The sequence below is a fragment of the Melopsittacus undulatus genome, chromosome 8 (genome assembly GCF_012275295.1).
Source record: "Melopsittacus undulatus isolate bMelUnd1 chromosome 8, bMelUnd1.mat.Z, whole genome shotgun sequence".
In the NCBI taxonomy this organism is placed as follows: Eukaryota; Metazoa; Chordata; class Aves; order Psittaciformes; family Psittaculidae; genus Melopsittacus; species Melopsittacus undulatus.
This window is the reverse complement of record NC_047534.1, coordinates 2,750,570-2,776,808: the sequence shown is the minus strand read 5'-3', so window position 1 is coordinate 2,776,808 and position 26,239 is coordinate 2,750,570. Positions and strand designations below refer to the sequence as shown.

Sequence of the window (26,239 nt, the reverse complement as noted above, 5' to 3'; positions counted from 1 at the left end):
ATGGCCGGGAAGAAGGGGGAGCCCAAAAAGGATGCGGAAGCCAAAGGGAAAGGGGGCAAAGGGAGAGGGAAGGATGGAAAGAAAGGCAAGAAGGAGGCACCCAATGAGTCGGAGGAGACGTCGGATACGGAGCTGCTGAAGGAGGAGGAGAGTGAGGAGCCGGAGGTGGTGGTGGAGGAGGAGAAGGATGAGGAGGAGGAGGTGGTGGAGGAGCCCAAGAAGGGGAAGGGGAAGGAGAAGAAGGGGGTGCTCAAGGGGGTGGTGGGGAAGAAGCCAGGCCGGGGGAAGAAGGTGCAGCTGGAGCCGGAGGAGCAGGAGGGTGGCAGTGATGCTGCACCCAAGAAGAACCTGAAGGGCACATCCAAACTGGTGCTGGGGCTGTCGGCCGTCAACATCAAGAAGAAGAAAGGAGCCAAAGGGGGTGCAGAGACCAAAGCACTGGTGGAGCCTGGCCCGGCTGAGGAAGAGGAGGCAGCGGCACCGAAGGCCCGGGCCAAGCGGAGCCTCCGCAGCACCTCCAGGCTCTTCGTGGGCTTACAGAAGCTGGGCTTGCGCCGGCCTAAGAAGGCTCAGTTCAAGAACACATCTCGGTTCTTCTGGGGGCTGCACAAGCGCAGCACCCACCGCAGGAGGAAGAAGAAGAACAAAGCAGTGCTCAAATCCACCTCCAACCTCATGGTGCGCTTCAAGCGCGTGGGCAAGAAGAGGAAGGACACATCCGGCACCGCGGTGCCAGCAAAGCCATCCTTCCTGCTGCTGCGGCACAGCCCGGCGGGCACCGAGGACGGAGCATCCCTCTTCCGACGGCGGCCGGAGAGGAAATTCAAGCCACGGGCACAGGTGCTGAGCAAAGCGGCTGCAGCCACCGGTTGGTTGGCCAAGAAGGTGCTGAGCCGGCGCGGGAGGCTGGCGGGGGGCGGCCGTGCCGCAGACACGGCCTGGCTGTCCCGGATCGGTGCCAGGAAGCTGCCGTTCCCTGCGGAAGATGAGATCCTCCGGCACAGGGCCAACATGAAGCGCATCCCCGGAGGCAGCAGGAGGATGTCGCGGCGCGGCAGCATGGCAAGGAGGCCGTCCCGGCGGCGTTCCCAACGCGGGTCCACGGAGGTGCCGGTGCCGCGGTATGGGTGGGCTGAGGAGGAGGATGGAGCTTACAGGCACCGGCGTGGCTATGGCAAGGAGGAGGATGGAGGGTATGGATCCAGGAGGGGCTATGGCAAGAAGGAAGATGGAGCCTATGGCCGCTGGCGTGGCTACGGCAAGGAGGATGATGGAGCCTATGGTCCTCAGCGCGGCTACGCAGAGGATGGAGACTATGGCCCGTGGCACAGCTACAGTGAGGAGGAGGATGGAGCCTACGGCCCTCAGCGTGGCTACAATGAGGAGGAGGAAGGCTATGCCCAAGCCCCAGCCTACCCTGCAGCGTACGGCTATGAGGACGTGGGGCCGAGCCCTTACTCTGACTACCCTGGCTATGGGGCAGAGCAGGATTATGGCTTCTATGGGGGGGGTTGGGAGGAGGGAGACCCCCAGGGACCCCCCTATGGCTATGGGGAGCTGGCGGACGAGGCATCATTTGCTGGTGGCTCCCCCCTTGCCCTCTATGACCCCTATGGCAGCGACCAGGAGTACAGCGAGGACACAGTGGGGCCTTTGGGCTACAGGGGGGACCCCTATGAGGACTTTGGGGACTACCCTGGGGGTGAGTACCCCGAGCACCGCATCCAGTACAGCGAAGGGGGGTGGGCGCCGCACGCCCAGTCCTGCAATCCCTATGCCCTGGCCCTGGAGGAGATAGCGGAGGCCGGAGAGCCGGAGGAGTGGGATGAAGAGGAGGAGGAGGACAAGGAGTATCCGTTCCCCATCCTCAGCTCCTCCTCGCTGCGGGGCATGCGGGACACGCTCTCCTCCAAGCTCTCCCTCAACCGCAAGTTCCGGCTCTTCCCCCGGCCTCAGGTCAAGCTGTTCGGCAGGGACCGCCTCGATGTCCCCCTCCCCCCGTCCCCCCATCTGCCCCCGGGCCGGGATGAGGATGACTACGATGAGTACGAGCCCCCGGTCCCCAGCCCCACTGCCCCCCGCGGCCGCCGCGTTGCCGCAGCGCGGTCGTGCGGGAGCCCTTTGGGACAGTTCCTGCAGCGCTCCCTCTCGCAGCCCCTCAGCCGCCCTCCGAGGGCTGCAATGGGGCCCCGGGACCGCCGCGCCCCACAACCCTCCTATAGGCACTCGGGCCGCAGGATGGACAGCGCCGCAATGGGGCCGCGGGACCCTTCCCCACCCTGGGGGCAGCCCCGGCTCCCGTCCCTCCGCAACCCCTTCGCCAACGTGGGGCGCTCCCCATCGCCCCCCCCGGCCCGGCAGCGCCCGGAGCCCCCACGTCGCTCCCCTTCCCTCGGTGCCAGCATCCGCCGGTTCGGCCCCGAGCCCCCAGCGCCGCCTCCATCCCCGGGCCCCGGGGGGAGGCGTTTGGGGAGCCCCCGGTCCCTGCGGCAGAGCAGCCCCCCTGGGCTGCCGCTGCCCCAGGCCTGGCCCCGGCTCCCTGAGCCCCCCACCAAGGCTGTGAAGCCGCTGCAGAGATCCCCCTTTATGGCATCGTCCCGGCCCGGCAGCCGCCGCCTCGGCCCCTCTTGGGACGCGGAGCTGCCCCCTTGGCAGGGCGCTGCTGCTGGGGTGCCCCCCCCTCCCAGTCCCGCTCCTGGTACCCCCAAAACCTTCATCCAACGCATCGGGCAGCCCCTTGCCGGGATGGCTCCGCGCTCCCCCCCGGCCCGGCCGTCCCCTGCCGAACCGAGCAGCCCCATACGCTCCATGGGGCAATCCCTGGCATCGCTGCTCGTGAGGAGCATGGCCCCTTCTGCAACCCCCCCATCCCCACCGCCCGCCCGCCGCGCTTCCTCCCGTTCACCCTCCTCTCCCCAGCGCCCATCCCGACGGGACGGGAGCACCCGTAGGTCACCGAGCCCTCCCCCGGCGCACCGGGGCTGGACCGACCCCGGGCCCCCTATGGCCCCGTCCATCCCTCGCGGGGACCGGAGCCCCTCACCGCAGCGTCAGGCCTCGTTCCCATCACCCCGCGGCAGAGCCCCCGGCTCCCCGGCCACCCCCCGCCGTGGCCCGGAGGCCGTCGAGGGTGATGCTCTGTCCGGGGAGGAGGGCTTGGGGCGCTACGCGGTGGTGACGCCGCAGGTACAGAGGTTGGGCTCCTTCCGACGGGCGTCCCGCATGTACAAGCAGCACTGGTCCGCGCAGCACGTCGTGAGGGTGCGGGAGATGCCCGACCTCTGGACGGCAGAGCAGGGACCCCCCCAGCGGCCCTCCCAGCGCGGCCGGCGGTGGGGGAGCCATCGGGGAGCCGACATCGGCCGGTACCTGAGCCAGCGGCCGTCGGGGGGCGGCTGGAGGGAGCGGCACCCCTGGGCCGACGGGTACCTGGGCAGCAAGCAGCCCTGGCGCAGCAAGGTAACGACGGGGGGAGAGCAGTGTGGTGCTGGTGATGGGATGGAGCAAAGGGATGAGGTGGTAGTGCCAGGGACCGGGATGGGGGAGTGCAATTTGGTGCTGGTGATGGGATGAAGCTGTGGGATGAGGTGATAGCTCCAAGGACAAGAATGGGGGGATCCCAATATGGTTCTGGTGATGGGATGGAGTAAGGGGATAAGCTGGTAGCACAAGGGACTGGGATGGGGGGATCCCAATGCGGTGCTGGTGATGGGATGGAGCTGTGGGATGAGGTGGTAGCTCCAAGGACCAGGATGGGGGATCCCAATGCAGTTCTGGTGATGTAATGGAGTAAGGGGATAAGCTGGTAGCACAAGGGACTGGGATGGGGCGATCCTGATGCAGTGCCAGTGGTGTGGATGGAGCTGTGGGGTGAGGTGGTAACTCCAAGGACTGTGATGGGGGGAGCGCAATGCGGTGCTGGTGATGGGATGGAGTTGGAAGGACCGGGATGGGTGGTGTATTGTGGTTGCTGGCTCCATGGTGAGTGACACTAGAACCAGGGGGTTTGCAGCACCCAACGTGGGGTTATAAGAGGTGCACTGATGCTGATGGGGGTCCTGCCATAGGGAGCAGGGTGGATGGGGGTTGTTATTGCCCATTACGTATCCCCCCCATGCAAGGCCCCATCGGGGACACTTGACTCTCACGTATGGAAATGCTGAGATCTGATCCCTGTGCACTGACCCGGCTGGTGTCTGCTTTCCTGCCCTCACTGGAATGTTGCCAGTGTGGGCTCCTGGTGCTACCCATCCTGTGTCACCTCTGTGGGGCACAGGCATGGGGAGCAGCCCCCAGCCCCACAGCTTGGCCCCCATCACACCCCCCTTCCATCCTCTCCCCTGGAGGTGCTGCCTGGACCAGTCCCCAAGGATGCTTTGGTGGCCTCATGTCCCCATTTCCAGTGCTGCTGCTATCCCCTAACACACCACACTCTTGCTGGGGGACTGGTTTTGGGGGTGTGAGATGCTTGTTTGGGGTCCTTGCCATCACTGGCTGTGGGGTCCCCAATTTGGGGTCATAGATGGTGGGTTTGGGGTGGTGGTGGCCAGATAGGACACTGAAGGGGGTGGGGGGGTGGCACTGTCCTGTGGTGATGGGGCTGGATTGCTCCATGCAGATGCAGTCCCTGTGCAGCCTGCCCATTGTGCGGTACCAGGAGCCACAGGAGGAGGATGGACTGGAGGACATGACCCAGCTGGAGTGAGCATCCTTTGTCCCCCATCCATGCACTTACAGCCCCCTCTGCTCCCATCCCATCCCATCCCACTCCATCCCATCCCAACCCAGAACAGGGTCTGCTCCATCCTCCTGGGGATGCTGGGGACAGGCTTGGGGACAGCAGATGCCCCCTGTCCCGCTGTCATCCCCTAACACAGCCTCTGCTCTATGCAGGGACCTCCAGGAGGCAGCGGTGCTGAGCAACATCCGGACACGGTTCGAGCGCCAGCTCATCTATGTAAGCTTAGGGGTGCAGAGCACCCCATGAGGAGCCTGGGTGTGGGGTGTTCGGGGGGTCAGCACCCAAACCTGGCTCTCTATAGACCTACATCGGCAGCATCCTGGTGTCGGTGAACCCATACCGGCTCTATGACATCTATGGCACAGAGCAGGTCCTGCAGTATGAGGGCAGAGCCCTGGGCGAGAACCCACCGTGAGTATTGGGGTAACCCAAACACCCTGCGGTCAGGGGCACTTGTACCCATCACTACCCTCCCCTTGGTCCTACAGCAGCCCCCAGTGGTCCCAGGTCCCCTCGTGTCAGGTGCTGTCTGTGCATGGGGATGCTCAGGGTGCAATGGGGGTCCCTGTACTGGGGCAATGTGGCACCAGACCCCCCCTCACCCAGTTCTGCCTCTCCCCACTCCAGGCACCTCTTTGCCATCGCGAACGTCGCCTACTCCAAAGTGATGGATGCCAAACACAACCAGTGTATCATCATCAGGTCAGACACAGCCATCCCCATGCACAGCCCTCCCTAATCAGTGCTGCTCTCATTGCTGGATGCAGGATGCTGTCACCAGCCCATCCTTGCAGCATCCCCTATGGGGACTGGCTGCCGGGTGTGTTTGGGGTGTGCAGACCCCTTTAAGCCCCTCTTGGGTTGGTGATGGCCCCGGCTGTGTTCCTTTCCCTGTGTTTCAGTGGGGAGAGCGGCTCAGGGAAGACTGAAGCCACCAAACTGATCCTGCGGTACCTGGCAGCCGTCAGCCAGAAGCGCAGCACTGCCCCACAGGTACCTCCCTGTCCCCAGCCCCTTATCCCCTGTCCCCAGCCCCTTACCCCTGTCCCCATCCCCTTATCCCCTGTCCCCATCCCCTTATCCCCTGTCCCCAGCCCCTTATCCCCTGTCCCCAGCCCCTTATCCCCCCTCCCTGCCTTCTCCTCCATCCCCTGCTCATGGCTCTGTTTCCTCCTCCATATCCTTTGCTTCCACCTGGATCACTGCAGATAGAGGTACCAGATGGGACACATGGGCTGGGATGGTTCAAGGGGATTGAGCATCGTGGTGGCCACATCACCCTAGATGCAGGAGGGATGCAGGGATGGATGTGGGAGTGTGGTCCATGCATATACATGGGGTCCTTGTGCTCTCCTGCATCCTCATGCAACCTGGCCTCAGTGCACACCTTGAATTAGGGTGTCCGCATGGGGCTGGAGGGTGTCGGGTGGGGGTATTGGGGTGCCTGGGTTGGCCCCATCTCTCCCCATTGCAGATCCTGGAGGCGACCCCTTTGCTGGAGTCCTTCGGCAATGCCAAAACCGTCAGGAATGATAATTCCAGCAGGTTTGGGAAGTTTGTGGAGATCTTCCTGGAGGAGTAAGTAACAATGAGAGCTGAGCAGCTCCTGCCTGTGGGGGTCCCCTCCCTGTGTCCTGGGGTGCCCAACCCGGCCCCCAGCCCCACAGTCCCTTGGTGCTGGGATAGGATGCACACAGGGATGCTTCTGGGGATAATGGTAGGGATAAGGTAATGTTGCCTAAAGACAGGCAGTGTTCACTGTCCTTAGGGCAGGGATGCTGTGCCCTGGGCTGGCACTGTGACCACTCTTCATCCCTGTGACATCCCCCATTCCCATGCTTGCTCATCCCCACTGATCCCACAGGGGATGCTCAATGTCACCCTGGGGTGCAGCATCTCCAGCCCTAGCTTGGGAGCCGGATGCAGGGAACCTTCCTCTGCCCACCCATCCCTTTTGGGGGTACCCGGGGACCAGAACCAACCCCCTGGTGCTGCTGGGAGCATCCAGATGGGCACTGGGATGGGGTCAGAGCCCCTGCCCATGCTGAGCCTGCAGCTGGGTTCCTGCTCTCACCCCTGCAGTGGTTTGATCTGCGGTGCCATAACCTCGCAGTACCTGCTGGAGAAGTCCCGTGTGGTCTTCCAGGTGGGTGCGAGGCTCTTCCCTCCATCCCTGCCCTCCCTATGGACCCCATCCCACCCCATGGACCCCATCCCACCCCATGGACCCCATCCCACCCCATGGACCCCATCCCACCCCACGGACCCCATCCTACCTCATGGACCCCATCCCACCCCATGGACCCCATCCCACCCCACGGACCCCATCCCACCCCATGGACCCCATCCCACCCCATGGACCCATCCCACCCCATGGACCCCATCCCACCCCATGGACCCCATCCCACCCCATGGACCCCATCCCACCCCATGGACCCCATCCCACCCCATGGGCCCCATCCCACCCCATGGGCCCCATCCCACCCCATGGACCCCATCCCACCCCACGGACCCCATCCCACCCCATGGACCCTATCCCACCCCACGGACCCCATCCCACCCCATGGACCCCATCCCACCCAATCCTCTGCATCCCAGGCCAAGAGCGAGCGCAATTACCACATCTTCTATGAGATGCTGGCAGGGCTGCCTGCGCAGCAGCGGCAGCGGTACTGCCTGCAGGGCGCCGAGACATACTACTACCTGAACCAGGTAGGGTGACCCCAAACAGCCCCATGGCACCTTCCTTTTGGGGGGCTGACCGAGCTTTGGGGTGTTGGTGGGTTCCTGCATTCAACAGGCAGATGGGGAGGGTGTCCCAATCTCGCCCCCCCTCCCTGCCAATGGCATCCATTGATGGCATGGATGGGGCAATTCCAGGGTGGGAACTGTGAGATTCCCGGGAAGAACGATGAGGAGGATTTCCATCGCCTGCTCAGCACCATGGAAGCGCTGAGCTTCAGTGTGGAGGAGCAGAACAGCATCTTCCGCATCCTCTCCTCCGTCCTCCACTTGGGCAACGTCTACTTCGACAAATACGAGGTACCCAAAGGGTATCCAAAGGGTGCTCCTTGATCTGGGATGCGGCAATGGGGGATCCCTGCATCCCATTGCTGCATCCCATAGAGTGACTGCCAGGAGGTGGCCATGGTGGTGAGCGCCACGGAGATCCGGACCGTGGCTGAGCTGCTGCAGGTGTCCCCCGAGGGCCTGCAGAAAGCCATCACCTTCAAGGTGACGGTGAGTGCAGGGGATGCAGGCAGGGAATGGGGTCATTGGGAGCCGTGGGTTGTGATCCCAAAGCTCCATCGCATCCTTGGGTTTGTGCATCCCGAACAGGAGACGCTGAGGGAGAAGATCTTTACCCCTCTGACTGTTGAAAGTGCTGTGGATGCCAGGTAAAGGGGAAGGGAGTTCCTATGGGATGGGGCAGGAGGTGGGATGCTGGGATGGGAAAGGGGTGGCCAAGTCTACCAGTGAGGATTTGGCTCTTGGTGAGTAAAACTGAGGGGTGTCCTGGGCTATGAGGGGTGCTGGCAGCCATGGTGGTGGTGTGTGCCATGCCACACTGTGCCATGCTGGAGCTCCAACTCGTCTTCCCCATTCAGGGATGCCATTGCCAAGACCCTCTACTCCCTGCTCTTCGGCTGGCTCACCGACCGCATCAACAAGCTGGTGTACCCGCGGCAGGAGGCCCTCTCCATCGCCATCCTGGACATCTATGGCTTTGAGGTGAGCAGGATCCATCCCAGCTCCATCCCACCCAGGCACCATCCCCAGTGCTGTGGGACCTCAGGCTCCATGGACCTTCCTTCCTGCAGGATCTCAACTTCAACAGCTTTGAGCAGCTCTGCATCAACTATGCCAATGAGTACCTGCAGTTCTTCTTCAACAAGATCGTGTTCCAGGAGGAGCAGGTTTGGGCCCAGGGAGCTGTGCAGGGCTCTGCCCCATGCTGAGCATCGCCATGGGGCTGACCGAGGGCTGGCCCCATAGGAGGAGTACCTGCGGGAGCAGATCGAGTGGAAGGAGATCCCCTTCAGTGACAACCAGCCTTGCATTGACCTCATCTCCCAGAAGCCCTATGGGATCCTGCGCATCCTGGATGACCAGAGCTGCTTCCCCCAGGTGAGGGTGGCAGCACTGGGTGGTCAATGTGGTTGGGATCCATTCCCTATGGATGCTGCATTCCTGGAGAACCTGGGAGGCTTCCCTGGGGTTTCCAGGCTGGAAACAAGCCCCATGAAGTCCTAGGTCGGTGCCATTGGAGCAGCTTCCCCCAGAGGACTTGCTTTTGCAGGAATTACTGAGAAACCTGCCCTATATGAGACTGTGGGGTCTCTGATGGGGAAACTGAGGCACAGAGGAGCAGATGCCCATGGCCAGTGGCAGAGCTGAGATCTGGTCCAGGCATCCCCATCCCGATGCCTACATCCCAATGGGCTGCTCCATGACCCGCTCCATGTCTCATCCCTGCATCCATCCCTAGGCCACCGACCACACGTTCCTCCAGAAGTGTCACTACCACCATGGGACAAACCCACTGTACACCAAGCCGAAGATGCCACTGCCCGAGTTCACCATCAAGCACTACGCAGGGAAGGTGACCTACCAGGTATGGGGCAGTGGGATGCTCAGCTGGGGTCTTAAGGAGGGTTAAAGAGGAGGTTTATGGGGTTGGGGCAGCTGAGGGGTCCATCTATAGGGGCACATCCTGGCCTGCATCTCTTTGCCCCTATGAGGTTTTGCTCTTTGCCAGGTCCACAAGTTTTTGGATAAGAACTATGACCAGGTCCGTCAGGATGTGCTGGACCTGTTCCTCAGCAGCAGGACCAAGGTAGGGCCCTGTTAGACCCTGGTCCTAGGGACACGGGAGGCATGGATGACCCCCTTCCATGCACATCACCCTTCATGTCCCCACACATGTGCTGGTGAAGCCCAGGGGGACCAGAAGCAGAAGATGCCTCCTGTGCCCTCTTCCCATGGGGTCCTCTGGGCTTGGACCCTTCAAGCACTGGCACAAAGGGGGACACAGAGGCTGCTCTTGTGCTTCCCCATCCCTATCCAGGGAATCTAACTGCGAATAAGGGATACAGATGGACAAAGAGGCAGTGGTTGGGCTGGGAAGAGGAGCCAGGATTGCTGCTCCATCCATCCACCCACCTTCCTCCTCCCTAACCCTTCCCATCTCCCCAAGGTGGTGGCCAACCTCTTCTTCGGCCATGCCCAGGTGCTGGCGCGGCAGAGGAGCCTCATGAGGAGGAGCAGCACCAGGACACGCCGGTACAAGGCTCCCACTGTGGCCGCCCGCTTCCAGCAGTCACTTCTGGAGCTGGTGGAGAGGATGGAGAGGTCAGCACAGGCAGGAGCACTGGGATGGTGGGAGCAGGGTGACCATGGACCAAGCCCGAGGTGGCCAGGTTGGCTTTGTCCCATTGCCCATGGCCAATGCGGTGTCTTCAATGCAGGTGCAACCCCTTCTTCGTGCGCTGTCTCAAACCCAACAACAAGAAGGTGAGAGCTTGGTTGGGGCCTCCCTACCCATGGTGATGCCAATGCTGGGGTGGGCACACAGGGGTTTCCCTCATGGCCACTAAAGCTTCTCCCCATCTCCTCCCCAGGAACCAGGGCTCTTTGAGGCTGATGTGGTCAGCAGCCAGCTGCGGTACTCAGGGATCCTGGAGACCATCCGCATCCGCAAGGAAGGCTTCCCCATCCGCATCCCTTTCCTTGTCTTCATTGACAGGTGCCTGGGGTTGGGTACCAGCATCCTGGTGAGGGTAGAGCACAGAATGGGGGGTGTTTGGAGGGATGCTTTGATGGGAGCTGGGAGCCCCCCTGCTTTGGTCCACAGCAGCAGCAGCAGCAGCAGCTTTCTAGGTATAGAATTGAACAATAATGGAATTGTTTGGGTGGGAAGGGACCTTAAAGCTCCTCCAGCTCCAAGCCCTCCCACAGGCAGGGACCCCTTCCACTGGAGCAGCTGCTCCAAGCCCCTGTGTCCAGCCTGGCCTTGAGCACTGCCAGGGATGGAGCATTCATCACTTCTTTGGGTGCCCTGTTCCAGTGTCTCATCACTCTCATAGTAAAGAGTTTCTTCCTTATATCCAGCCTGATCTCCCCCTGGTTCAGTTTAAACCCATTCCCCCTTGTCCTGTTGCTGCAATCCCTGATGAAGAGTCCCTCTCCAGCATCCCTGTACCCACGGTGACCACCACGCAGGAAGGATCCACACTGGTGTTGGGATCCGGTGTGGTGATGGTGTCCCTGCTCACCCAGGTACCGCTGCCTCGTTGACATGTGGTCCAACGTCATTCCCAACGGCTCCAACTGCGTGGAGATGCTGAGGAGCCTCTGCCCCGTCAGCCCCAGCATGTACTACGTCGGTGTCACCAAGGTGCTGGTCCTGGGCATGGGGTTTAGCTCCGGTGATGCCCATTGGGATGGCAGCCGAGGGGGGGGTCTCACAGCATCACCCCCTTTCCCAGCTCTTCCTGAAGGAGCAGCTGTACCAGGCCCTGGAGAGCAAACGTGCCCGTGCCCATCACTTGGCTGCACTCACACTCCAGCGCTATGCTCGCACCTTCTTCATCAAGAGGCGCTTCCGCTCGCTCCGAAGGAAGATCATCCTGCTGCAGAGCCGGGCAAGGGGATACCTGGCCAGGTTGGGGTGCCTGGGGGTGCTGGGGGGGCTCTGAAGGGTGGCGGAGGGTGATGGGTGCTCTCCCCATCGCAGGCAGCGGTACCGGCGCATGCGGCGCACGCTCATCAAGTTCAGGTCACTGGTGCACATCTATGTGAACCGCCGGCGGTACCTCAAGGTGAGGATGGGGATGGCACAGCCATAAAGGGGTCCTGGCACCCGTTTCCTCCCTGCTGCATGCTCGGTGGTGGGGCTGGAGAGGCAACCACAGACCCTGAGCCCCACAGAGCCCATCCTTCCATCTCCTCCATGCGCCATGGTGCTCTTTGGCATGGGAGCCTGGTGATGCCAGGGGACAAACGGCTGCCTCTTGGCCTCCCTCATGGCATGGGCTCAGTGTGGGTGCTCTGCTTGCAGAAGAAGGAGGATGCCCGCCGGCGGGCAGAGGAGGAGAAGGAAAGGATGAAGCAGGTAATGGCTGTGCAGCACTGCAGGAAGCATATATGTGATGCTATCCAACCCATGTTGCTCCCATCCCTGCCATGTGCTCCCTGAAGCACCCATGGGTGCTGCATCCCTGCTCTGTGCCTGCAGGAGCTGACCAGGAGGGAGGTGGTGGACGTCACCCACCTGGAGATCCCGGCCGAGCTGATGGGGCTGCTGGAGGCGGCCGCAGGTGAGCGGGTCCTGTGGGGCAGCCAGCACCGCTCCCCCCCCTTACCCCCCACCCCATTCCATGCATCCCTATGGCCGTGCCCCATCTCCCTCTGTGCCGCAGCCGCCCGGGAGGTGAACGCCGGCTGCGTGGTGCTGGTGCCGCCGCCGGCTCTGCAGCCCGACCCGCAGCTCACGCTGCCGCTCGACATCAACGACTACCCCATGGCCAAGTACGTGCGGGGCCACTTCCAGGTAAAGGTGGGCACCGGCGGAGGGGAACGTGCCCCGTGGTCGGGGACTCCTCGGTCGTGAGCGCTCAGGTCCAGGGGCCCCCGCGGAGGGGAGTCCGGAGCCTCCTCCCTCTGCCCCACCGGGCTCAGCCCCGGCTCCGGCCCCGGGGGTGCTGTGGGGTGCGAGAGGGGCCGGCCCCGGGGGGGCTGCGGTGCCACAAGGAGCCGGCCGCCGCCTCCCTCCCTCCCCGTGGGTTCCTGTCGTCTCCAGGGGCCGGGGGGACCCCGCTGAGGCCATGGACTGACACCGGCCGAGCCCTCCTGTACGCCCGACGTGGGGCAGATCCGGAAACGCTGGGGCGGTGGAGCAGGTGGCTTTGTTCCCGGGATCCCAGCCCCGTCCCCGCTCTCTTTTCCTCCCTCTTCCTCCTCGCCTCCTGTTTTTGCCGTGTGTTTCCCGGTCCCCAGCATCCCAAATGGCAGCATCGGGGCCGCATCCCGCTCCCTGGTGCCACTGAGCCCATCCCAAACCGCTGCTGGGAGACTACCGGCCCCATCCTGCGCCCCAGCCCTGTAGTCCCCATCCAGCATCAACCCCATGCTCAGCACCATGGGGCTGGTCCCTCATAGCCTGAGCCTGTCCCCAGGGCTGGGGTATAGCCATGGGTGCGGGTGTCACCGCAGGAACCAGCGTTCGGGATGCTGACTGCCCCATTGATGGCTCCTCTCACCCGGCTGGATGAGGAGCTGTGCCACGAGGCGCTGAGCCTCTTCCAGCTGGTAGGTGGGATGGCACAGAGCCCATCACCGTGGTCCCCTGCCTGCTCCCTGCCTGGGGCCGGAGGCAAGGACCTCACTGTCCCCTCTCAGATCCTGCGGTTCATGGGGGACCCTGCGCTGGGAGGCTCACAGGAGACCCTGTTTGGCAACTACATCGTGCAGAAGGGGCTGTCGGTGCCGGGGCTGCGGGACGAGCTCCTGGCACAAGCGGCCAACCAGGTCTGGCGTAACACCAACGTCAACAACGAGGAGCGGGGCTGGCTGCTGCTGGCCGCCTGCCTCAGCGCCTTCCCCCCCTCCGCTGCCTTTGACAAGTACCTGCTCAAGTGAGGTGGATGGGGAGCGGGATGGGTGCTGGGGCCGGCTGGGATCCTTGGGGATGCTGCTGGGGTTGCCTGGTACACGGGGCTGAGGATGCTGCTGGGTCAAGGTGGGGATGCTCTGAGGTCCATCCATGGGCTTTGGGGCCAGCCTGGCACACGTGCTAAGGATGCTGCTGAGATCCTTCCAGGGATGCTCTTAGCCCCTCTGTGGTCCCCTAGGGCCAGCCTGGCACACATTATTAACCACTGTGGCCAGTGGTTATGCTCAGGTCTCTCTAGGACCCCTCTGCCCAGCCTTAGCACACATTATGCTGCCAGGATCCCTCCAGGAATGCTCTTAGTGTGTCCTGCGATCCTCTGGGGCCAGCCTGACACTTGTGCCTGAGGATGCTGCCCAGGTGCCACTGGGGGTGCTCTGAAGTCACTCCCGGGTCCCTGAGGCCAGCCTGGCACATGTGGCCAGGGATTATGCTCAGGGCCCTCCAGAATCCCTCTGGCCACCTTGTAATATACTCCAAGGATGCTGCTGAGATCCCTCCAGGGATGTTCTTAGCCCCTTTGTGGTCCCCTGTGACCAGCCTCACACATGTGCCCAGGGATGCCATGCAAGTCCTATTGGGGATGCTCTGAGGTCTCTAAATGGTCCTTGGGGGCCCGCTTGGAATATACGCCCAGGATGCTACCAAGATCCCTCCAGGGATGCCCCTGGTCCCTCTGTGGTCCCTGGGACCAGCCTGCCACATGTGCCTATGGATGCTGCCCACATCCCTCCTCCTGCAGCATCCTCCCTTGCCCCCAGGTTCGTCTCTGACTACGCCTTCGCTGGCTACAAGCCGGTGTGCCAGCGCAAGCTGATGCACGCCATGGCACGGTCCCAGCTGGGCACCGCGGCCGCCAGAGCCTACCCCCCATCACTGCTGGAGTGGACGGCGAACCGGCAGCAAGCCAGCATGGCACTGGACCTGCACTGCTTCAATGGTGCTGGTGGTGTGGGGCTGGGGCAGTGAGGGGCAGGGGGCACTGCTGGGTCCTGCTCACCTCCCATCCCTCCACAGGTGACCAGTTCTCCTGCCCTGTCCACTCCTGGGCCACAGGCGAGGACCTGGCAGGGGATGTCCTGAAGCACAGGTACCCAGCAGCTCAGCACCCATCCCTTCCATGGGGCTCAGCATCACTTTGGGTGACCCCAGGATCTGGGATGTCCAGGGTGTCCCCATGGAGGCTGTTGGACTCCCATCCCCATCCCGCTGTTGGCAGGGGGCTGGTGGAGGGCTGGCGGGGCTGGTCCGTGGCCATGAAGGCTGGTGCCCAATGGGCCGAGCTGGCTGGTCATGACTATGTCCTGGACCTCATCTCCGACCTCGAGCTGCTCCGTGGCTTCCCCAAGCAGAAGTCCTGCTTCCTGGTTGCATGGGATGGAGCCGAGAGCCACAGCGGGGACAGCCGGGCGTAGGTACCCGGGCAGGGATGGGTGCCCCGCTGGATGGGTGCCGGCAGAGGCATGGGATGGGGTCCTGGTGGTGATCTGGTACCCAATGGGTGCACAATGAGCACAGCCTCTCCCTGTGCAGGGTGTTGGGACACGGCTTGGATTTGGATGAAGTGCCTCCTCCTCCAGCTGTGAAAGCCCCAACGCTGCCATCCACAGAGATGTACCATCCCCATGGTAGGGCATCACCCCCTGACCCATGTGGGACCATGATGGTGAAGCTGTGCTGCTGACAGCACATCCCTCCTTGTCCCACAGGAGATGGGGAGTTTGGGGAGCCGCGCAGCCAGAAGGGTCTGGACCGGTACCTGGACAGCCTCTTCGACCCTGTGCTCTCCTATGGCAATGGGGTGAGAGGGAGCCCAGCATTTTGGGGGTGCAGTTGGCTTGACCTTCATCCATCCACCCATCCATTCATCCATCCCATTGTCCCCAGGAGCTGGAGAAGCCAGCTGCTGTCACACAGAGGATGAAGGGAAGAGGTGGTGCAGGAGGAAGGGATGGTGATGCTGAGCACAGCAGACCCCCAGTGCCTGCAGACACACAGCAGCCAAGAGGTGAGCACCCTCAGCCAGCTCCCTGCCTCGGTTTCCCCTCCTGATCCCTGCTGTGGGGTCATCCCTGCACCCCATAGCCCCAGTTTGGGGGGTACAGGACACCCTGTCTTAGCGCTCCCCTTTTGGCACCACAGGCACGGAGCCAGCCCCATCCTTACAGCACCCGGCAGATGCCAACCAGACACAGGTCAGTGGGGCAGAGCTGGGGGTCTGGGAGGGATTGGGTCCTGCCCCACAGCTCTCCTGGGCAGCTCTATGGGGCTGGGGGCACTGGGGGGGGGGGGTCTTGATGCTCACAGTGGGGTGTCCTTTGTAGGGCAGAGCAGCAGAGGGGACACCAGCCCGTGCCCCCCAGCCCCGGCCCTACATGCAGAAAGCAGGTAAGGGGTCCCAGTGCAATGGGGTGTCAATGGGGGCTGGTGTCGGCCCCAGCAGTGACCCCTGAGCCATGTGCTTGGCCCCACAGCCCCCGTGGGCCGGCGGTGGCCAGGAGAGCTGGTGCGGAATTCCCGGCTCAACTCGGAGCACTTCCCACGGCCCACACACGACATCCGGAACATCATCCGGCAGTGCCAGCCTGCCCCACGGGGATCCCAGCCCCACAGGTACCCTGCACCCCACAGACACCGGCCCCTCCTGCATGGGGGTGCATGTGCTGGGATGCAGGTGATGCCAGGTAGAGGTGATGCCTGGATGCAGGTGATGCTGGGGTGCAGGTGATGCTGGGGTGCAGGTGATGCTGGGGTGCAGGTGATGCTGGGGATACAGGTGATGCTGGGGTACAGGTGATGCTGGGGTACAGGTGATGCTGGGATACAGGTGATGCTGGGGTACAGGTGATGCTGGGGTGCAGGTGATGCTGGGATGCAGGTGATACTGGGGTGCAGGTGATGCTGGGATGCAGGTGATACTGGGGTACAGGTGATGCTGGGATACAGGTGATGCTGGGGTACAGATGATGCTGGGGTACAGATGATGCTGGGATACAGGTGATGCTGGGGTGCAGGTGATGCTGGGATACAGGTGATGCTGGGGTGCAGGTGATGCTGGGATACAGGTGATGCTGGGGTGCAGGTGATGCTGGGATACAGGTGATGCTGGGGTGCAGGTGATGCTGGGATACAGGTGATGCTGGGGTGCAGGTGATGCTGGGATACAGATGATGCTGGGATACAGGTGATGCTGGGATGCAGGTGATGCTGGGATGCAGGTGATGCTGGGGTGCAGGTGATGCTGGGATGCAGGTGATGCTGGGGTACAGGTGATACTGGGATACAGGTGATGCTGGGGTGCAGGTGATGCTGGGATACAGGTGATGCTGGGGTACAGGTGATACTGGGATACAGGTGATGCTGGGGTGCAGGTGATGCTGGGGTGCAGGTGATGCTGGGGTGCAGGTGATGCTGGGATACAGGTGATGCTGGGGCACAGGTGATACTGGGATACAGGTGATGCTGGGGTGCAGGTGATGCTGGGGTATAGGTGATGCTGGGATATAGGTGATGCTGGGATACAGGTGATGCTGGGATACAGGTGCTGCTGGGATGCAGGCAATGTGAGGTGCTGTCTCCACAGCAAGCTCTTTGGGAAGAAGCAGGACCCCCACGAGGAAGCCCTGCAGATCCTGAAGGAGCAGCTCTCAGCATCCCCAGTGCCAGCGGCTGCGGTAGGGATGGAGCCACCCCATGTGCCCCACACCAGGCTGGGGGTGTCACCATCCCCAACAGCAGTGACTCTGCCTCACAGGCCCCCAAGGAGGTGGTGGCCACAGTGAAGCCGGTCACCAGCAGCAGGTACCCACCGCGACCACCAATGGGACGTGCAGTGGCCACCCGGTCCCCAGGTACTGCAGGGCAGTGGCACTTGGGGGGGTCCAGCTCTACAGCATCCTTATGGGATAACCTGTGTCTAGCTAAACCCTCCCTGGTCCCCGTGCCTCAGTTTCCCCTTGTGGTGAGAGGCTATTGGTGGTTCCCTCAGGGATGTGTGGGGCTTCCCATCCCTTTCCAGTGTCTGTGTCACGGGAGCTCCCATCCGAGGCGCAGCAGATCCAGACCCAGCTGCACCGGAGCTGCAGTGAGGACTTCTACACCTACCACAACGTGCCCTGGAAAATATACATCCGGAAGGAGGTGTGGGGACGGGATAAGGATGGGGACAGGATGATGGGGGAATGCTATGGGGATAAAGGGGCTTGTTGCTATGTTTGGGGTGATGCTGGTGATGCTGGTGTCCCTCCTGACAGGTGTTCTACCCCAAGGACAGCATCAACAACCCATTGCTGCTCGACCTCATCTTCAGGCAGGTGAGGTCCCCTAGGAGCTGGAGTACCTCTCATATCATTGGGGTGATGGTTCACTCATCCCACTGCATCCATCCCCATGCCACGGAGGAGCAGGGGGTCCCTGTTGGCTCCCCCAAGCCCAGGGAGCAGGCAGGGCAATGGGGCACACAGAGCCCCACTGCTCCTCACCCCCTTCCCAGATCTTCAATGATGTGCTCTCCAACACCTGCATCCGGCTCAGCCAGGAGGAGCGGCTCCGCATGAAGTCCCTCTTCGGTAACCTGCATCCTGCTGCTCCCAGGATGGGGGGGACACTTATGGGGCCCAAACCTGGGGGGATCTCACCATCCATCCTCATCTGATGGGGATCTCCAAGCCACAACCAGCTCTGCTTAAAGATGGGGTAGTTTTGCTTCCAAATGCAATGAGCCCCTGTGATACAGGGATGTTGGAGAGGGAACCTTCATCAGGACTGTAGTGATGGGACAAGGGGTGATGGGTTCAGACTGAAACAGGGGAAGTTCAGGTTGGATATAAGGAAGCTGTTCCCTGTGAGGGTGCCCAGAGAAGCTGTGGCTGCCCCATCCCTGGCAGTGCTCAAGGCCAGGTTGGACACAGGGGTTGGAGCAGCTGCTCCAGTGGAAGGTGTCCCTGCCCATGGATGAGCTTTAAGGTTCCTTCCATCCCAAATCATTCCATGATCCCATCATTTAGTGCTCCACAAAGTCACGAGTTGTGTCAGGTCTCGGCCAGGTTTGCTGCATTAGGATAATGATGCAGCAGGGGAAGGCTTGGGATGGGGATGAGCATCCCCACTCTTGCTGTGAACCCTGTGTCTGGATCCTCCCTGGGAGATATATATACACACACACATATGCTATATATATGCATGCTGGGGTGTATACTATATATATAGTATGAGACTACAGCATATAGATAGTAGATGACAAATACCAGTGTCTGTTTCTCCCCACAGCGGAAAACAAACTGGACTCCTTCAGCCCTGTGGCCACCGAGAGCGTCAAGAGGGAGATCATCACAGCCGCCCGCGATGGCTGTGATGTGTACTTCTCTCGCCTCTTCCCTGCCACGGTGAGGGTGCAGCCATGGGGCAGGGCAGTGTGGGGTGCCCCCTATCCCTGTGCCCCACGGCGAGGGTGCAGCTATGGGGCAGGGCAGTGTGGGGTGCCCCCATCCCCATGCCCCACACTGAGGCAGGGTCCCACCCCACAGGGCAGTGTGGGGACGGGGGTGCAGATCCTGGCTGTGTCCCACACTGGTGTCAAGCTGCTGCGGATGGTGAAGGGCAGCAATGTTCCTGGGGAGCAGCTGAGGGTGCTGCGGGCATACGGGTGAGAGCAGGGACCCGCTCGGTGCGGGTGTGATGGGTGCTGTGGGTGCCGGGTGTTCCAGCATCCCTCATCCTCCCCAGCTATGCCGATGTGCTCTTCGTGACCACCCCATCCAGGAACATGCTGGAGCTCAACCTGCGCAGCGAGAAGCTCATCCTATTCTCCCCCAAAGCCCCACACGTCAAGGCTATGGTTGATCACTTCATCACGGAGCTCAGGAAGGTGGGGGGGGCACCCTGTAAATGGGACCATGCCCGGGGTGGTGATGGGTACCCAGTGGCTGTGGGTGCTGGGTGGGATGTGATGTACATGTGTGTACCTGTGTGTGCATGCATGTGCCTGCATGCATGGGCTATGCCAGCCCCCCCCCCCCGTACCCAGGACTCCCAGTACGTGGTGGCTGTGAGGAACTATAGCCCAGAGGACAAGAGCCGGCTCAGCTTCCATAAAGGGGACATCATCCACCTGCAGCCAATGAAGCATCCTGAGAGAGGTGAGTGGTGTCCCCCCCCCATGCCAAAACACCTGCAATGTGGGGCACAGGGATGGCAGGACCGATGGCTTCTGGATAATGGATGTGGATGACACCCCATGATGTCCCCATAGATCACTACTATGGCTGTGTGGTCCGCAAGAAGGTGATGTACCTGGAGGAGCTGAAGACAGGCACCCAGGACTTCGGTGGGTATCCCTGGTGTGCACACACTGCCCTGGGGTGGGGTATGGGGCAGGATCCTGCCTCTGCCACCCCTCAGCTGGATGGGTCGGGCTCCTTTTGGTACCAACCTGATGCAGGGGATGCTCTGCTGCGGTTCCCACACTGCCCCACATCCCAGATGGAACTGGGCTTTGTGGCCCCTTCTCCATTGCTTTACATTGAACAACATCAGTTTTTCCACCCAAATCCTGCAGCCAGACCCCTTGGAAAGGGCTTGGGATGCACAGGGACAGGAGGGGACGGACAGGCGGAGCTGCCAGCCTGGATCCATCCCCCATGTGCCCACTGCAGGGTGGAAGTTTGGTGCCATCCACAGCAGCTCCGGTCTCTTCCCTGCTGAGTACGTCCAGCCTGTGGCAGCCCCAGACTTTGTCCATTTGCCAGCGGAGAGGAAAGAGGAGCCCAGGGACAAGCAGGGCAAGGTGGTGGCTCCAGCAGCCGTGGCCGTGGCTGTGGCCTCCACTGCTGTGGCACAGGAGCTGGACCGCAAAGGGGAGGTGGGTGCTGGTGTGGGGCTGTTGATGCATGGGGCTGGATGCACCCGGTACCCATTGCTCTGCCCCACAGGCATCCCCGGCCAGCACAGCAGAGGGTGACAGCAGTGAGGAGCTTGGTGCCAGCACAGGGACCTGCCCCATGCTGCCCTTTGCCAGGCAGTATTTCCGTGCGGCACGGCATGGGGAGGCAATGTGAGCACCCAGCAATGGGATGGGGATGCTCTGGATCAGAGCACCCATGCCCATCTGCTCCTTCATCCCTCTCCTAGGGAACCCTGCGGGATGAAGGCCAAAAGGGATGTGCCCAACGTGCTGGAGATGCTGACATACAGCAAGGTGAGGGGAACGGGGGTGTCCCTGCCTTGCTGTCACCTGCAGGTCACCCTGCTGGGCTCGGGGGTGATGTGAATGACACCCCAATGCTCACCCCATCCCTCTGGATGCTCCCGGTTGCTGATGCTCTCCCTCCTTAGACCCCTATCCAGGAGTCACTCATTGAATTTGTGGATGGTGGCATCAGCAAACTGGCCACGGAGACGTTCCAAGGTAGGCAAATGGCACCAGCCCCATCCCTATCCTTGGGGAAGGGTGGGAGCAGGACCAGGATGGGGTGGCCTGGAGAGGACCAGGATGGGATGGTCTAGAGAGGTCCAGGCTGTTGCCCGCACCCAATGGACCATATCCCTGGGGAAGGGATGGGATGAGCAGTACCAGTGCCTTTGTCCCCAGCCGTGATGAAGTTCATGGGTGACCATCCCCTGCGAGGGCAGACGGAGCTGGACAGTGTCTGCACCATCCTCAGGGTAAATCCTGTGTGGGTGCTGGGTGCTGGGGGTGTCCTGGGCAGGGGCTGGCAGCTGTGCCTGTCCCCAGCTCTGTGCAGAGCATGAGGTCCTGCGGGATGAGGTCTACTGCCAGGTGGTGAAGCAGATCACCAACAACAGCAGCTCCAAGCCGTGAGTCCCTGTTCCTGAGCCATCCATATCCCTGCTCCCAGCCATCCAGCATCCCTGCTCCCAGCCATCCAGCATCCTTGTTCCCAGCCATCCAGCATCCCTGTTCCCAGCCATCCAGCATCCCTGTTCCCGGCCATCCAGCATCCCTGCTCCCGGTCATCCAGCATCCCTGCTCCTGGTCATCCAGCATCCCTGTTCCCAGCCATCCATCATCCCTGCTCCCGAGCCATCCAGCATCCCTGTTCCCGGCCATCCAGCATCCCTGCTCCCGGCCATCCATATCCCTGCTCCCAGCCATCCAGCATCCCTGCTCCTGGCCATCCAGCATCCCTGCTGCCGGCCATCCAGCATCCCTGCTCCCAGCCATCCAGCATCCCTGTTCCCGGCCATCCAGCATCCCTGCTCCCGGCCATCCATATCCCTGCTCCCAGGCCATCCATCATCCCTGCTCCTGGCCATGCAGCATCCCTGTTCCCAGCCATCCATCATCCCTGCTGGGACACCACAGCCTGGCACTGGGGACACTTGCCTGGGTACACGTGGGTACCCCAAGCTCTCAGTGTCTCCATGTGCATCCTCACCCTTCCCACAGGGATAGCTGCCAGAAGGGCTGGAGGCTGCTCTACATCCTCGCTGCTTACTACAAGTGCTCCGAGGTGCTCAGGCCCTTCCTGCTGTCCTTCCTGCAGGATGCCAGCAGGCACCCGGAGCTGCCGTTCCACGGTAGGGGCTGTGCATGCCCAGGCTGTGGGGTGCATGGGGCTCAGCTCCATCCCTCATCCCGGTCCCCATCCCTCATCCCGGTCCCCATCCCTCATCCCGGTCCCCATCCCTGCCAGGCATTGCCAAGGCCTGTGAGCTGAACCTGCACAAAACCCTGCAGTTTGGTGGCCGCAGGCTCTTCCCCAGCAGCACGGAGCTCAGGGCCATGGTGGTGAGGATGGGTGCTTATGGGTGCATATGGGGTGCAGGGTAAGGATGGTGCCAGTCTGAGATCACTCCCAGAGGTTCCAGGTCCTCCCAATGGCTTAGGATCCCCCCCCCAGACACTGTCCTGGAGCTCATGGCCCCTTTTGGTGTGGGGAGCATGGTCCTTTATGGTCCCTCTTTGGGGGTACCTTGAGCATCCCAGTGGGGATGCAGCTCTGCACATGTGGGGTGAAGGGCACAATGGCTCACCCAGGAAAGATGGGTGAGATACAGGATGGTGCCCTGGGATAGTCTGGGGATTCAGGATGTCCTTTAGGGTCTTGCTTTGCAAAGGTCCCCCCCTGCACCCCAATGTGTCCCCCCCATGCAGGCTGGACGCAGCGCCAAGCGCCAGCTCTTCCTCCTGCCTGGTGGCATTGAGAGGCACCTCAAGATCAAGACGTGCTCGGTGAGTTAGAGGGGGCAAGAGGCTCTGTGCAGCCCAGATACAGAGGAACCCCCATCTGTGGGTGCCTTGGGGGTGTAGATGTGGGGAGGGCTTCACCCCTTGGCTGTCCATGAGCTGGGGGACTTTGTTCTCCTCTTCCTCGGGGAGCAACATGGGAGCCCTGTGTGGCAGGGGGATGTGGCAGCATCCCAGCCTCCTTGTCCCCATACACAGGTGGCTCTGGATGTGATCGAGGAGCTGTGCTGTGAGATGGGGCTGCAGCATCCAGAGGCTTTTGAGGAGTACATCCTCTTTGTGGTGACCGACAGAGGTGAGGGGCTGCTGGGGACAGGATGGCCGTGCATGGCGGGTACCGTGCGTGGTGGGTACTGTGCATGGTGGGTACCACACATGATGGGTACCACGTATGGTGGATACTGTGCACAGTGGGTGCCATGCATGGTGGATGTCACATATGGTGGGTACAATGCATGGAGAATGCTGTGCATGAGAGGATGCTGTGCATGGTGAATGCTATGCATGAAGGGTACCATGCATGGTGGATGCTGTGCATGGAGGATGCTGTGCATGGTGGATGCTGTACATGGAGGATGCTGTGCATGGTGGATGCTGTACATGGAGGATGCTGTGCATGGAGGATGCTGTTCATGAAGGATGCTGTCATGAGGATGCTGTACATGGAGGATGCTGTGCATGGAGGATGCTGTCATGAGGATGCTGTGCATGGAAGATGCTGTGCATGGAGGATGCTGTCAGGAGGATGCTGTGCATGGAGGATGCTGTGCATGGAAGATGCTGTCATGAGGATGCTGTTCATAGTGCCCATCTCCTGGGGTGGCACAGGGCAGAGCGTGCGGCCGCTGACCCGCCGGGAATACGTGCTGGATGTGGCCGCCGAGACGGAGCGCAGGGACACCAGCTACACCTTCTGGTGCCGCCGCGTGGTCTGGGGACAGCCCCTCAAGTTTGACAACGAGCTCTATGTCACCGTCCACTACAACCAGGTCAGGGCCCCCCATGTCCCTGTCCCCCTGCCATGGCCTGTGCTCCATCCCCACACCCTGCCCCTGTTCTCTGCCCCTCCAGGTCCTCCCTGACTACCTCAAGGGGCTGTTCACTGTCCTGCCACCAGCCAGGCCGGCAGAGCAGCACTTCCCACACGTGGCCAAGCTGGCTGCCCTCCAGCACCGAGCCAAGGACCACCATCACCTCCCCACCGCGTAGGGCTGGCAATGGAGGGTCTGGGTTTTGGGGTGCATCCCATGGGGTGCGGGACCCCCCAGCCTGACCCCCGGCTCCCCGCAGGCGAGAGATGCAGGATTATGTCCCACCACAGCTCTTCCGCCTGCTGAAGGCTCAATCCTGGCTCCATATGGTGACCCAGCACATGCAGCAAGCGCAGGCGCTCAGCGCCCACCAGGCCAGGGCACAGTTCCTGGGTGAGCAGGATGGAGCCAGGGAGGTGATGGTAGTGAGGATGTGATGCTAATGAGGATACATGCTAATGAGGATGCATGCTAATGAGGATGCAGTGCTGCTGGGGATGTGGTGCTGCTGAGGATGTGATGGAACGATGATGATGGGGATGCCCAGGAGGTGATGCTGATGGAGATGCTGCTGGGGTGTGATGCTCCGGGTGGCTCATCCATGGGGAGCCTGGGATGGGCCCTGCATGGAGCCAAGGATGCTGCATGGCCAGTGGGATGCTGCTCATGGAGGGCAGGACCACAGCAGCAGGACAGAGCAGGCTGCTTGGCCACCCACTTTCCCAGCAGGCTGCAATAGGGCTCCTTGATTGCTCCTGGGTCCAGTCCTGGTCCTGGTTCAGTGCCCCTACCATGCTTGGGGTTGGTTTGGTCCCTCAGCAGGCAGGACAGGGTGGTGATGGGCACTGAGACCCCATCCTCTATCCCGCAGGGCTGCTGAGCGCCTACCCCATGTTCGGCTCATCCTTCTTCTACATCCAGAGCTGCAGCAACAACACCATCGTCTCCCCCTGCATCCTGGCTGTCAACCAGAACGGCCTCAACTTCCTCAGCAAGGAGACCCACGTAGGTGGGGGGCTGTGTGTGTGTGGGGGGGACACCCCCTGCTCCTGTCCCCATCCCGGGACAGAGCCTGTGGCACCATAGGATGGGATGGGATGGTGGGAGGCGGTGATATCCCTCCCCAAAGCACGGTCCAGGTTCAGCTCCATCAGCGCACCCAGGGCTGCATCACCAGCATCCTCCGGTCCTCAGTCCCCTTGGGGCACATGGACCATCCCCTTATCCGCTTCCTCAGGAGCCCATCGCCAAGTTCCAGCTGAAGGAGATCCAATCCACACGGACACAGCGTCCGACAGCCGGCTCCAGCTACCCCTATGTGGAGATCACCCTGGGCGACCTCCAGGCACAGAGCATCACCCAGCTGCAGCTGGAGCAGGTTGGGGATGCTCGGGGAGCATCCGTGGGGGGGTCCCATGGCGCTGGCAGGGACACCCATGGTTGTGGTCCCCTCCGGCAGGGCCTGGAGCTGTGCCGGGTGGTGGCTGCGCACATGGAGAGGCTGTTGGGAGCACGGGAGAAGAGGCTGACGCTGCCGCCCAGTGAGATCACCCTGCTATGAGCATGGCATGGACACACCATGGATCCTGTCATGGATCCATCATGGATCCCATCATGGATCCCATCATGGATCCCACCATGGACACACCATGGATCCCATCATGGACCACAACCATGGGACCCACATGGAATCAACCATGGAACACACCATGGCACCCACCATGGACCACCACCATGGGACCCACCATGGGACCCACCATGGACCACTACCATGGAATCCCATCATGGAGCTCCCCATGGAATCCCACCATGGATGCTATTTCCTGTCTCCCCTGCACTGTTGTCCTTAGAGTTTTATACACGTCCATGAGACCGGCCTGACTCGGTGTTCCCTGGCTTGTGCTGCACTGGCTGCTGCCCCCATGCCTCAGTTTCCCAATCCCAGTGTCTCACATCCCCCATTCCCTTCCCTCAGTTTCCCCATTCCCTTCCCTCAGTTTCCCCATTCCCTTGCCTCAGTGTCCCCATTCCCGGTGTCTCAGTGTCCCCATTCCCGGTGCCTCAGTTTCCCCATTCCCTTCCCTCAGTTTCCCCATTCCCTTCCCTCAGTTCCCCATTCCCTTGCCTCAGTTTCCCCATTCCCTTGCCTCAGTTTCCCATTCCCTTGCCTCAGTTTCCCCATCCCAGTGCCTCAGTTTCCCATTCCCTTGCCTCAGTTTCCCAATCCCAGTGCCTCAGTTTCCCATTCCCTTGCCTCAGTTTCCCATTCCCTTCCCTCAGTTTCCCCATTCCCTTCCCTCAGTTTCCCCATTCCCTTGCCTCAGTTTCCCAATCCCAGTGCCTCAGTTTCCCATTCCCTTGCCTCAGTTTCCCATTCCCTTCCCTCAGTTTCCCATTCCCTTGCCTCAGTTTCCCATTCCCTTCCCTCAGTTTCCCCATTCCCTTCCCTCAGTTTCCCCATTCCCTTGCCTCAGTTTCCCAATCCCAGTGCCTCAGTTTCCCATTCCCTTGCCTCAGTTTCCCATTCCCTTCCCTCAGTTTCCCATTCCCTTCCCTCAGTGTCCCCATTCCCTTGCCTCAGTTTCCCC

General features: G+C 61.7%; 1 protein-coding gene across 1 annotated transcript; it reads left to right on the top strand.

Annotated features, from left to right (window-relative positions):
• On the top strand, positions 1–25,212 carry MYO15A (myosin XVA). The gene is made up of 64 exons (XM_034065344.1): positions 1–3,459; positions 4,619–4,701; positions 4,894–4,957; positions 5,043–5,152; positions 5,369–5,443; positions 5,644–5,734; positions 5,950–5,955; positions 6,216–6,319; positions 6,824–6,887; positions 7,340–7,453; positions 7,622–7,783; positions 7,868–7,981; positions 8,081–8,139; positions 8,350–8,473; positions 8,563–8,658; positions 8,738–8,869; positions 9,231–9,356; positions 9,501–9,578; positions 9,939–10,093; positions 10,210–10,255; positions 10,363–10,487; positions 11,021–11,138; positions 11,230–11,405; positions 11,478–11,562; positions 11,802–11,855; positions 11,979–12,060; positions 12,163–12,293; positions 12,956–13,051; positions 13,142–13,377; positions 14,174–14,352; positions 14,430–14,502; positions 14,632–14,823; positions 14,946–15,040; positions 15,125–15,213; positions 15,300–15,420; positions 15,555–15,607; positions 15,737–15,800; positions 15,887–16,025; positions 16,996–17,086; positions 17,167–17,263; positions 17,431–17,552; positions 17,666–17,725; positions 17,905–17,980; positions 18,681–18,796; positions 18,938–19,056; positions 19,137–19,278; positions 19,438–19,549; positions 19,663–19,737; positions 20,066–20,271; positions 20,342–20,463; positions 20,541–20,607; positions 20,745–20,817; positions 21,001–21,074; positions 21,145–21,227; positions 21,820–21,950; positions 22,067–22,161; positions 22,528–22,605; positions 22,819–22,915; positions 23,449–23,609; positions 23,692–23,825; positions 23,911–24,044; positions 24,523–24,656; positions 24,889–25,029; positions 25,111–25,212. The coding sequence occupies exons 1-64, from the start codon at positions 1–3 to the stop codon at positions 25,210–25,212; spliced, it is 10,212 nt and encodes a 3,403-aa protein (XP_033921235.1).
• Positions 25,213–26,239: the final 1,027 nt, after the last annotated feature.

Excerpts from the sequence above, each read along its gene's own strand:
- MYO15A (XM_034065344.1), top strand. The coding sequence starts at position 1 with ATGGCCGGGAAGAAGGGGGAGCCCAAAAAGGATGCGGAAGCCAAAGGG. Across the intron at positions 10,488-11,020 it reads TTCCTTGTCTTCATTGACAG|GTACCGCTGCCTCGTTGACA; the intron begins GTGCCTGGGGTT and ends CTGCTCACCCAG. Across the intron at positions 19,057-19,136 it reads AGGGTGCTGCGGGCATACGG|CTATGCCGATGTGCTCTTCG; the intron begins GTGAGAGCAGGG and ends CATCCTCCCCAG.